The following is a 13,509-nucleotide window of genomic DNA, read 5'->3' as shown; positions in this document are numbered from 1 at the left end:
TATACATACATATATATATACACGTTTGAACCTGTAATATTTCCTCAATATTCAGCCTTTTTTTTTTTTTTTTTTTACTAAGTCATGCCAAAAACGTGTAAAAATATGTTGTTACTTGTACAAAACTATAAATGGTACAAAAGTCAACGGGACAGGTTTTCCTTCTATCGGTGCACGAAGGACACTAGGGGGCAGCAAAGGCAACGTTTCTTAGCGCCTGAATGGATGACACAGACACAGGTAGGACGAGTCGGTTTATAGAGGGACATGATTTAAAATACTAGCTCGAAAAAAATATGAATCACTATTTCCTTTTAAACATCTTCACTGATGATATCTGAGAGGAAAGTGCACAGAAATCCCAGAATGTATTAAGATATAGCGTAACCTTGACTGGATTTCAACCGCTTCAAATCCAGTCAGTGCGGCTACAAAATTCGACAAAGCCTGTTTAAAGTACTAATTTAATAAATGTATGCTAATTCAACAATCGTTGATTTTTTTAAAACTATTTCAAACACTTTCACTTATGAGGAAAAATAACAACTAATAAATAAATGTTATAGTTTAGCTAGCTAACGTTAGCTAGATTTTATTACCTAACTCACGTAAAAATATTTGTAAAGTAACTGTTGCATAAATATGATATTTTAGATTTCGACAATGTGCTATTTTTTTTCTTCCAGACTTAATAGACTGGATAAGTTCAGATTGATAAAATGTTTTATAGCCTATTCAGCCCATAACAATAATTTACCATGGTAAATATAATAGCTTATGCAAAAATAACTTACTAGTTTAATTTAAAACTATTACAACTAATAAAATGACTTTTAAAATTACGATAAGGTGCTTTCATTTACTTCAGTGTAGGAAAACCCAGCATGGTTTACCATGACAGAATAAGACTTAATATCTAGAAACAGTTTATGGTAGTTATGTTTATTTAGGGGTTAAAAGTCTTCTCAGACATTAAATCCAAATTTCTCCCTGTAATCGAAACTAATGTTTGATCAGCTGAGGTCAAAGGTTAGATCTAATCTCTGACCACTGCCTTTCACATTTACAGATCAGCAGCTATGACAGTAAGATGGGCTTCATACCGCAGACAGGGAATTATCCCATTTTATGGATGGTGTCCTTTTAATTTTGCCTTTCATGGCTTATAAAGTTGTTTAATATCTGCTGAGGTGAATCAGCGGAGGAAGCGAATAAAGACATTGGCCCTCCAGGTCATTTGTGATAGTAGCAAATTCTAACAGGATCATTTAATTCCTGCACATGATTGATATATCAGCAGCAGCTAAATGGACGAAAGCCTTTCTTCTATTAAAACACCAGGCAGAATGAAGACCTCCCACTTTCCAAGTCAGTCATGATGATGGCGATACAGCGGACCAGGCACAGGTCAAATTAAATATCTTATATAATTCCTTCTGAATGACAGCGCCATCTGTCCATCCGGTGTTATGGCCTGACCCCTATTAGCCTACACTCTCACCGTGCTGCCATTTTCACCTTCATAGGTTCGAGATGGGATTTAAAATGCTTTTTCTGATGCAACGGCTTGAACTTTGTCTATAGCTATGACTTATATATTCTTATGAGGCAAAATTTATGTAGGTGCATTGTTTTTGTCATATGCAGTACGATAAGACCTATAGTTCTAGCTCTAAATTCTGATGGGATGAGCTCTGTTTAGAGCTGATATGTGCACTTGTGATCAACCAGGATCACAACGGCCTTTTTTTAACTATAATAAGTTAAAAAAACTGAAAGCATATCAATAAAAATAATAAAAAAATATTTTTCAGTATTACTTTTGTATAATTTATTTTTCATTAATTGACAAAGTAACTGTTGACTGAAATGAAAACATATAAAAAGTTAAACAATTATTTCCAGATATTTTTTCTAGGCAACATTTTTATTTTTTATTATTATTTTCATTTACTTTAACTGGATGTACTGAAATATATAGAAGACTGCTTTTTTGCCGCAAGATAAAAAATATAAAAGGGTCATTTTTATCTCACAATTCAGATGTTTTCTCTGGCAATTCTCTGTTTATGTCTCACAATTATGATTTTTTTTCTTGCTATTCTGTTGTTAAATAAAAAAATATCTGTGAGAAGCAAAGTCACAGTTACCTTTTTTATTTTTATCCTGTGGCAGAATGGGGTTCCATAGTAATAAAAAAGTAATAAAAATGAATAAAAACAGATTTAAAAACTTGAATAAAAATGACAAAAAAAACACACAGCAAAATTATTAGAACTTTAACTCAAATTAAAAGGAAAAATACAAAAACAGAAAATATATATATATATATATTACTAAAAACTGTAATATAATCTAAATTATATGAAATTGGTTGAAGCAAAACAACACTTGAATTTTATGTTAATGTGGATGTTGATTCGCAGCCTCAGACAGCCTGCAATTGGGCTAAAATCATATCCATGAAGTTTTCTAAAGCAAAAACATAATAATACATTTATAATTTCATTATAATAATTTCTATTAGTTAAATGATTTATCAAACATTTATGTATTTAATCTTATTGCTGCTGCCTGCTGTTTTATATACCAAAATTGAATAGCAAATTTGATCTTTAGGTTCTGTTTAGATTGTTTAATGTAATGTTTTTTGTTTTTTTTATCTTCCCAAGTGCCATGGACTCGAGTGTGGACTCTGGAACAGAGCTTTTCTCCTTGGTAAGTGGAAATATTCCAAAGTAGAGTGATGAGTTTTTAATCATATACAAATAAAACCACAAGATTTACACACGCTTGCTGTTCTTGTCTGTAGATGGAAGATAAAGGTGCCCTCAGCCAACCGAAGACCCCAAACATCGCTGTAGAGAATGACGGGCGTACCATCTCACTGCAAGTACTGGAATTGAAAACAAGTCTCCTGGAGGCGGTCGAAGAGCTGCATATTCACAGGGTATGGGGTCTTACTTTTAACCTCTCGTGTGAGAAAACAAAGCAAGAGATTGGGAAAACCATGTTTATGTCGTTGTTGTTTTTTTAAAGGAGTCATGTGATGCGATTTCAAGTTCCAAGAGTGATAAAAGCTGTTCGTGAACAGATAAGATCCCTAAAGTTGCAAAGACTAAAGCCTCAAAGCCAAAGAGATATTCTTTAAAAAAGGCCGCTAAATTGCATCTCCATAAATTAAGAATGTCAGTCTATTAGAATCTGAATGGCATGATGGCTCTATTTTTACATTGAGGAATGTCATTTTTTTGGGGGAGGAGTGTCATGAGCATTCAGAAGACGAAAAAGCAAGCAGCACTTTCTGTCCTTCTGGATATAAGCCAGCAGAAGTTACACTTACATTAGAATGGGGTCATGCAGCAGGACCTGACAAATTCACATATTTGCTTGCACGACTGGTACCCTCGAGCAAAGCACTTAAAGCCCCACGCTGGACATGTTTAAAGGTTGTACGAGCAAAAATAAACAATTGTATCTCTCGTGTTTTATTGTTATTATGATGTTGGTGGGGAACAAAGACATTAAATCAATGTGATCCTCAGGCATGCCATTAAACTAACACTTTGTAGTTCTCTGGTTTATAGGGCCGGGGTTAAGATGGAGGATTTCCTGCCAGACAAACACGCTCAGCTGAATGCCGTCACTTCTCATGTTCTTTTAAGAGAGTGCAAAGTGTGCTCCATTAAAATGACTGTATTAGCTTGCGATGTTGTCAGCCGTTTTGCCAGATACAGGAAATCTGAACATCCAGCTGCTGAAAGTGTGTTGTCCTGATGCATGACACTAGTCTAGAGTGAGATCTTGCATGCTGTTGTTTGATTTCAACACATTTTATGTGTCCTATGTTTTATTCGACTTTATCCAATCACGAATGCAATCAGTTTCTGTCCTGAAAGATTCACATGACGACCCACTAATTATAGTGCTTTTTTAAACTTTCAAATCCCATTTTTTCAATTTAATGTCCTTCCATGAAAAGTTAACTATAGGTAGCACACTTTATTAGGAAAAGGTAAATAAACTCCTACATGCAAATAAAAGGCAATATGTAGAAACCCACTGAGTTAAACCTGCAGTCCTAGATAAAAGCAGGACCACGATCGGTTTATGTGAAAATCTCCTCTCTGATGTTCAGATACCTGAATTCCATATGATCCTTTCTTCTTATTATTATTTACATACATTTTGGATGCAGGATGCTGAAACAAGATATGAGGAGCAGATGTGTAAACTTGTGCTGGAGAAGCAGGAGTTGGAATGGAAAAAGGTTTGTTAGGAATGATAAAAATGTTTCAGTTTTTTTTTTTTTTCATTAACTTCCTAAGATTCCATTATTTAAAAAAATATAAATATTTTTACACTTTTGCAAAAGGGAATGATTTTGAGGAAATCATAGATATAAAACCATTTATACGGCTAAGGTTGGTCAATATTAACAGCTTCTTATTTTTCAGGATTCTTTACAAAGTCAGATTTCTCGAATGTCGAACGAAAATTCAGAGTCACTTGCCGCTTTAAGAAAGCAGGTATGACATCACACTCAACCTATGTGTGTAAGACATCAGTCAATAATAATAAAAAAAATAAGAAGAAGATTTATATTTAGAAAAATATATGAAAACTTAAAATATATATATAATTTCGTCTAATTTAAAGTTTCAGGCCCAAATCCGGAAAATTGAGGGAGAAAAGGTTGGTCAATTTATATTTACATTTTTCATCTGTTTCTTATTAAACAGTAACTTTATTAAAAATATGAATTAATCATCGCTGGAATAATGACCTTTTAAAGGGTAAAACCCAGCTGGCTGCGGAGCTGAAAGACAAAGAGATCATCAGCCTCAAAGAAGAACTAAAACAGCTGCAGGTAGACAAAGTCACTACAATAACAACACACACCTTTACATCACCAGATCTTCCATACCTCTCTCTTGCTTTAGGGACAAATACATAAAACAGTGGGAAAATCCATCTCATCGCTGACCTTTGAGTGGGGGTCTGTGTAGGTCTATTTGGTGTTGTCAGATAAATGATGTCACACGGGTGATGCATGGTTTCTCCTATGGTCCATCAAACCCGTAGGTTGTCTGAGAAAGGCCCTTGTCACCCTTTTATTTGATAATGCAGTTTGATTCATATCTAAACACTCTTTGCTCTTTTTTTATGTGCCTTTTTGTTTCCATGTTTACTAATGTGATATAAAAATATTGTATTTAAATAATAATAAAGTGACATTTAAATTATTTCTACTTCAGTGTAAAGAGTTTCAGCTGTTATCTTCAATTCACACAGCACGGAATCTGGTCACTCTGTGGTCTTTCAGTGAAAACAACTCACTAAACCACTTTCTTCTTCTTTTACCACTTTCTTACAGTTGCTCAGGTACAGTTCGGAGAAGAAATTAGGCGAGCTGGTAAGGATTTCCAATTATATAAATTGTTGACAGAGGCAAGTGGGAGTGGGACGAATTAAAGAGGAGGAACTGAGAGGGAGAGCGGATCATCAGGAGTAACGGATAGGGAGGGCGTGACACGTGAACAGCCAGCGCCGCTGTGAAAATATCACTATTAAAATATTTTATATCGGAGCCGCGCTCTGTTTAACCTTTCGATGGCGCAGAGGGGAATCAGTTTGATACAGACAATCAAACAGTAACGGGCTGCAGTTCACATAAAAGCCCCTCAGGCATGTTTGGAAGTTGACTCCTTATCTAGCAGAAAGGAGCATTCAGCCGAGATGTTAAACAAAGGTCTTCAAACTCTCCGATGCAGTATATATTCACGGTCTGCCCTTGCCGAGAAGAAGAACTGTTATTACTTGTATGGCCGAATGGGGATATTCCTCTTAGAAGGGAGGACAATGTGTTTTTAAACTTTTCAGGAGCAAAAGTTGCAGCTGCAGACACAAACGAAAGACAGCCACCTGAACCAGCTGGGAGAAGTGGAGAGGCGTTTCGCTGCCATCTCCAGACAGTGTGCCATGGTCAAACAGGCCCATGACAAACTCGAGCAAAATGGTACGACAGACAGACATTGTCTGTCTTGGTGGAAAAAAAGAATCTAATTTACTTTATTTACTTTATATATATTTTGTGTTTAAATGCTCCAGCTAATTTAAAAGAGCTGGAAAACATTCAGTCTGGTATTCATAATTTTTCTTTATTCACTTTGGACAGATTTGATGTAAAAAAAAATCAATGAATGCTTTAAATCAATCAATATGTCATTCTTTGAGCATGAATTATTTGGCATTTGTTGGTGAATCCTAAGAGAAAGGCTGTTTAGCACTTTTTTAAAATCTTTTTTTTTTTTTTTTAGTTGAAGAGGCCATGCGAATGAATAAAAAGCTCACATCCATCAATGAAAAACAAGAATCTTCGATTAAAGCCTTGAAAGAGGTATAAAAAAAAGTCATTGTTGTGCCATTGACTATATTCCTATCGCTTTGTTAATTGATTTGATTTGAATCATCACTGTGTCACAAATTGTTGCACCTTTTATTTCATATTTAGGATTTGGAGAGCATCAACAAAGAGCTGGTCACATTAAGAGTGTCGTCTGTCTGCAAACCTGGAGAGGAACGTTTACAGAATGTTCTAAAAGAGCAAGAGTTTCAACTGCTTCGGCAGCAACTTCTTGTGGTAGAATCTCTTTAAGTTTGTTGAACATAAAAGGTGATACCAGGATGTCTGTGAATGTTAATCTTTGTCTTTAGGAAACAGAAATTAACAAAAAACTGAGAAATGAAATGGCCACAGAAAGGGCAGAGAAGCAGGTAAGTAAGCCCTTCAGAAAAAGCAGGACCTTTTGTGCATTCGTATCATTTAACAAAGGTAACATCAGACTTCACACTTGGATGAAATGCAGTACGCGCGTGTGTGTGTGTCAGGAGGTATTGAGATCCCTCCACCAGAATCAGAGTTTGCTGCAGAGACAGACAGAAGCTCTGAGTCGAGTAGAGCAGGAGCTTCGCAAACTCCGTGAGGAGTATCAGGTCAGGCTTCCCAAAACCCAACTCCACCAGCAGTATCACTTTTAACCTGACACACAAAAAAAAGCAACTGTTTTTGCTTTTACAATTTTTGTAAATGTAATTTTTTATTATTATTATTATGTTTTATTTTAACTAACAAACAGACTTTAGTTACAATTCACATATTATAAATAAACAAAATAAAATAAACAATAAATAAAATTAGCAAATTAAAAGACAATTAACTAGTTTATACACACACACACACACACACAAAAAAAAGCTAAATCTGTCAGCTTTTTCCAGATATTTATTGTAATTGAATTTTCTTAAAATGATAAACTTAATAAGGTATACATATTCAGGAGTAAACAGTGATCACCTAGTACTCGTAAAATTGATTGAATGAACTGATAACCACTTTTGTACATTTACAACACATGAAGTGCAACTCAATAATAGTAAGTGTGTTTAATGTCCGTTTACAGCCTCCTTCTCTTTTATTCTCCCCATTCCTCTATTTAATTCACTTAGTCATTCACTGATTAAAACCATTATTAACATGACAAAAGCCAACTGATTTGTATTGGTCTCTCCATCTGTTTAGAATCCTCTGTCTAGGTTAAATAAACACATAAAAATTTATTATTGCATTAAAATTTTTCTGGGTGATTAATTTCATTGCAGGTCCTTAAAACAGAACATGAATTGAACCAAGAGAGGACTAAAGAAAAAGACGACAGCTTTGCTCACTTGAGAGATGAATACCAAAATTCTAAACTTGCTTGGGAAAACGAGGTGACGATGAGATGACACAAAAACAAATGATCTGGAATTGAGACTGAACATTTTTTTTTTTAAATTGTCATTTTATTTAATTTTATATTTTTAAAGTGTAATATTGGTTTTGTCACACAGATTCTTAGGATGCAAATGTCAACGGAGTCTGGTCAAGAAGAGCTGCAAGCCGTAAAAGAGGCATTTAATCAACTTCAAGAAGAGCACAAACAGCTGTCTATTTCTGACGTTCATAAAGCCAAAGAAATTCATAGCTCTGAGGTTGGATGATTACGTATACATTCATAACCAGTGACTGTTTAATATGCTTGTAGATTGGACATGGATAAATAGGTCTAAATTTAATAATTTTAAAATAGTATTTGATCTATTAAGTGATCTAAATTCTAATTGAACTTTGGGGTCTTTTATCACAGGTTCCCATAAAAGATCAAGATAATGATCTTTGTACAACATCTAATAAGGTTAACCTTGTGAAGGTGAGCAGTCTCCATGAAGATCTTGAGGAGAGTCTTATTAGTCCTCATGATAGCCATGAACCAATGTGTCACCCTGATAAAGGCATTCCAGGTAAGTAAGAAAGAGTGCACAGTTGTCTTCTCCAGCCATGCTTGGCGCCACTATAACTAATATTTTATACAGAATGATGTGAAGTACAGGGAGGTGGTTACTGGAGTCTCTTTATCAAGCTTACCTGTACTTCTAATTTTTCTCTTATAATGATGCATGCATTTCATTTCCTCACACAGATGAAAGCATCAAGTTTCAAAAGGCTAGAAAAGATGGCAGCTCTCAGAACAACAACAAGGAACTTGACATTCCAATGCAGGCAGATAGAACAGTACTTGCAGTCTCATTATCGGTTTCAACTGATAACATCTCAAGACCTGAGAATCTCAATCCCATGATGAAGCATCTGTCAAAGCAGTGTGATGAAACAAAAACTGGTGTCAGTGAAAGTGAGCCAGTCTGCAACGCAGATGATAAAGGATGCCCCTCAAACCTAGTCCAAAATGACACAGACAGTCGTCTTACTAAGCTATCAGGGCCTGAAACCAGGTCTGTTTATGGCGTAGACGGCAACCCTTTGACTTTGGAACCGAAAGATAGACCGCTGGAGCAGAATCTGTGTATTTCTGAAGTGACTGAGTCCCAGACATCAGATAAACACATGGACAGCCAGGGATATGCTACATCTCAGTCCGAAGAAGTCAAAGACCACCAGAATGGCGCACCTGAATTTCTCAACAAATGTTCACAAAAGGAAAGTCAAACAACTGCTGAGAGACTTCCAGAAGACAAAACCGCAAACTCAAATCCACAAGACACAGTTGTTTTTAGTGACAAAATTACCATTACAGAAGGAATGATTGACACCCAACCAAGCCCATGCCACCTAACCATTCATGAGGAGCCTGAAAGCTACTTTGATACTGGGAGTGCCACAATAACTTCAGATACACTTCTTCATGAGTCCAAAGATCGGTTCTCTCCACCTGAATTGATTCGTGAACATTCACAAATACAGGTATCCCAAGTGGGCGGCTCAACTGAAATAAGCTTCTACAATGTGGTCAACAAACTGGAATCTAAAGAGTTGCTTTTTATTGATCAGACCACTTCAGTGACTGGAGCTGACACAGTAGAGGACATATCAGAAAATAACGATCAAAACAATAATTCAGAACCATTGAAATTTCAACAGATTGAAATGAGCGTTTCTAAATGTACTGAAGAAGCCAAGATCACAAACCCAGAACAAGATCCTTCTTCTCCTGGTTCTACAATACCAAATGACCAATCAGATGTTGACCAGAAGAGCATTCCAGTGCTAGATACTTTAAACCATCCTGGAAATAGAAGATATCAGTCGTCCTTTGCATGGGACACATTTATGAAAGGGAAAAAAATGCCACATCCAACACAGTTAAAAACTGAGCTGTGGTCCTCTGGATTTCATGAGCTTGTTTCTCCATTTTGTGATCCCATATTTATGAAGAATAAGTTGCCAAAAATAGGTGTGTATTGTAATGTAAACAGAGTATTTTATTAAAACAAGACTTACTGGCGGTATGTGACAACAGTAAATTTAAAATTCAAATCCTACTTTCACAGCCATGATGAAGACTCCTGACAGACCGGAAACCCCAAGCAAGCGTCAAGGAGAGTGGAATGCTATCAAGCAGTCTTTTTCTGAAATGTTAACAGAGAAAGTAAGTTTCCACACTGGCTAGCAAAGAATCTAGTTGAGTTAACATAAGAGGCATGCACTGCAGCACACGCATAGTGCATAAAGACAACTTCCATTCCCAGAAGTATTTCAGCAGGGTGAAATGGCAGCATTTTTCTCAATTAAATGTTGATAGAAAACAGCAGGACAAAAGTCTCTGCGTATAAATCACAGAGATGCAGCTCAACTCCAAAGGGAGCTAAGAGGCTAATATGGAATAAACCAGAAATCGTTTTGAAGGCTGTTGTTTTCGATAACATGGTAGTATCCGGTTTCAACACAGTTTTTTGCTTTATTACTCAAATGAAATCAATCAAAATGTACTAACCCTCAAGCCATAAATGATGTAGATCAAAACCGATTGGGAGAAATTTTGCATCACATCAATTGCTCACCAATAAATCATCTGCAGTGTTTGGGTTAAAATGCATTAACAATGGATTTGATTCTTACAAACAGAATTAAATCTTTTAGTTTCACAAGGCTTTAATTAATAGACTGGAGTCATGTTGATTATTGTGACACTTTTATCAGCTGTTTATACTCTCATTCTAATGACACCTATTCGCTGCAGAAGTGTCCGAAATTAAAATGTATTTATTCATTTAATTATTTGTTTTTTACTCAAAGTAGTCCAAATCTGGTGGATTTCACTTTTCATTTCCTTCAATACTTCTATCAGAATTAAATCAAGTTATAGTGCCATGGTGCTTTTATTACCCATTTTATTGTTCCACAGGAGAATCAAGTTCTTATCCCCTACAGCTCGACTCTGAGTCCAACCTCTTCTTCTGTGGGTAATGGGCTGCGACAAAACTCCACTCCTACCGGTCCTCCTCCCAAACTCCAGAGCATGGAGAAACCGAACCGGCCTATCACATCTAATTCTGAAGGAAAAGAAGAACGAAAACAATCTGATATAATGACCCAAATTGCAAAAATTGAGGAATTTATGTCAGCTGAAGGTTTAATGCCTCCAAAAAGACTCAAAACTGATTGATATGTGCTAGAAATGCATGCGTTCGTAAGTCGTTGCAGAGTTGAAAATGTTTTTGCTTAGATATGTTTCTAACCCTCCTTGTGAGGAGACAGTGAATATGATATTTGTGTTATTTGCTTACTACATTTCCAAATAATTTCGCTAAATAAATGTTAAATATTTCAAGCAGCTTTATTTCGGCAGACTTTAAGGTTCAAGTGTTTGCATCCGTTGCATGTTAACCTATTGCTAAACAAGGTAAGTGATACACATAAAACCTGTTAATTACACTGCACAAGCTAATTAACACTCATTACTCCCAGACCAGCATGTTCATTCCTCAGAGGGCATTTAATGGCCAAACATTGCTAATTTACATTTGATACACAAACTGTGGCCAACTATAACTTGGGATAATTAAAATACACAAGTAAGAAGAATCAATTAGCACATATCAAGCCAAATTAACAAATGCAAATGAGTCTCCCATTAAGTTTATGTCCTTGGTAAATAGGCTGTGGGGACCGTGTGGACACATGTTAGGGCGATACAGATGACAAAATGTGTTGCATATGTCGATACTGGTCACAATGAAAGTGGATACTTGGATTGAGCCAAGTGAGCTTTTTTTTAATTTTATTAGAATTTATTAAAAACAATATGAGTGAAATGTCATCTATAGATCTTCATTTTTATTTTTCTTGCATTTTGTCTTACAGCAATAACCTGGTTTACTAGCCCGTGCGGTAATATTTAATAAGCTATATTTTAGGAAAATAAACCAAATGAGTTTCTATCTCAAATTAAGCACTTTTAAGTGCCTCACAAAAACAGTTCGCCTAGTACTAAAATCATCCAGCAGAAAGCAAATGCGCACCTCCAGATGAAAGCACAAGGTCCCTCAGAGGTTCACCTTAATACACTTACTCATTATTAATATGTCAAAATGTTAATGTCCTCGTAAAGAAATCTTATGCGTTCCAGCCACTGTGCCAGCAGTACTGACCCTTATCCTTAGAGGGAGTGGGCAATATGGAGAGCGTAATTTTAATACACACACTGGAATATGAAGTGGCAGTCCTTTGAAACAGTCAATTACACTTGAGCGCGGGAGGGCCCTAGTGTTAATTACTAGTCAGTTTTATATCGTGTGTAAATACAGAGCTTGCTGACATTCACATTCCATCACCGTGTCCTGACTGCCACAGCAAATTAGCCTGACCCGTCTGTGTGCACACCGCTAGGCCACTGCATGTTCCTTTAATTTTAGAATAACATTCAGCACAAACAAGCCCACTTCTGCTTATTAGGGTTGTTGATGCTACTAGTTTAGGTCACTGTGCTTTGCTTAAAATGGACTGAGAAAATGTGAAGTATTTGGTGTGGCTAAACAGAATCATTAGATTGGGAATCAAACTACACTGGTTTCACTGTTTTTGTTGAATTCATTAAAAATAACTGATTCATTTGAATCATTAAGGAATCAACCTAAACTGGTTGCACTTTGATAAACTAAAAAGAACCAGCTCGTAAGAGTCATAGATACAATATGTTTGGGAATCAGAGTGCACTGGTTGATTACTGTTTTTGATTCACTTAAAGAACCAACTTATTTGAATCATTGGTTTGGGAATCAGACTGATTGTGCTGGAGTTGTTTAATTCACTAAAAAAAACAGTGCCTGTAATGTTCAGGAATTGACTGCTTGTGTTTTATGTGTTCAGTTCACAAAAAGAACTGACTCTTTCAGAGTAATTTGTTCAGCAATTGGACCACACTGGTTTCATTGTATTTAATTATTTCTGTAAAAAGAACTGACTCATTAGAATCACTTTGGATTCGATTAATTAAAAGGACCAGCTCATAAGAGTCATTTGTTTGAGAATCAGTGCACTGGTTGTACTGTATATTTTTGATTAATTTAAAGAACCAACTCATTAGAATTGAACTGACTAGGAATCAGAATATACTGATTGTGCTATAGTTGTTTAATTCACTAAAGAGAACCAACTCTTTAAGAGTAATTTGTTCAAGAATAATCCGGTTAATCAGAAAAAACTGATTGTCTTGTATTTTTTTAACTCACAAAAAGAACCAACTCTTTAGAATACAAATGGAATAGAATAGTTCAGCACTCTGACTACACTAGTTTCACTGTACTATTTGTTGAATTCACAAAAAAAAAAAAACTGACTAATTAGAATCATTCATTTTATGTATTAGAGAGCATTGGTTTAGGTTTTTGATTCACTTAAAAAACTGGCAACCCAAAGTGCAATGGTGCTGACATTGCACTTTGTTTTTGATTCACTTTTCGAACCAACTTTGGTTGGGAATCAAACTAAAGTGGCTGCGCTGTAGTTGTTTAATTCACTAAAAAGGACCAACTCATCAGTATCATTCTTTTGGCAAATAAACACTGGTTGTGTATTTGTATAATGCACTAAAAAGAGCCAACTTATTTGAATAATTTGTTTGGGAATCAGAATACACTGATCTGTTTCACTCTGCACAGTTTCAGTATAGC

General features: G+C 35.7%; 1 protein-coding gene across 1 annotated transcript; it reads left to right on the top strand.

The window, feature by feature from the left end:
* Positions 1 to 1,073: 1,073 nt before the first annotated feature.
* LOC113043134 (coiled-coil domain-containing protein 73-like) lies at positions 1,074 to 11,614 on the top strand. The gene is made up of 19 exons (XM_026202333.1): positions 1,074 to 1,407; positions 2,673 to 2,718; positions 2,813 to 2,950; positions 4,199 to 4,270; positions 4,458 to 4,529; positions 4,660 to 4,695; positions 4,796 to 4,870; positions 5,378 to 5,416; positions 5,884 to 6,019; positions 6,321 to 6,400; positions 6,515 to 6,643; positions 6,718 to 6,777; positions 6,892 to 6,996; positions 7,663 to 7,773; positions 7,894 to 8,034; positions 8,190 to 8,343; positions 8,523 to 9,791; positions 9,889 to 9,986; positions 10,743 to 11,614. Exons 1-19 carry the CDS (start codon positions 1,376 to 1,378, stop codon positions 11,001 to 11,003), a joined length of 3,054 nt encoding a protein of 1,017 aa, XP_026058118.1. The 5' UTR covers positions 1,074 to 1,375; the 3' UTR covers positions 11,004 to 11,614.
* Positions 11,615 to 13,509: the final 1,895 nt, after the last annotated feature.

The sequence above is a fragment of the Carassius auratus genome, chromosome 25 (genome assembly GCF_003368295.1).
Source record: "Carassius auratus strain Wakin chromosome 25, ASM336829v1, whole genome shotgun sequence".
Lineage (NCBI taxonomy): Eukaryota > Metazoa > Chordata > Actinopteri > Cypriniformes > Cyprinidae > Carassius > Carassius auratus.
This window is presented reverse-complemented; position numbering and strand designations above follow the sequence as displayed.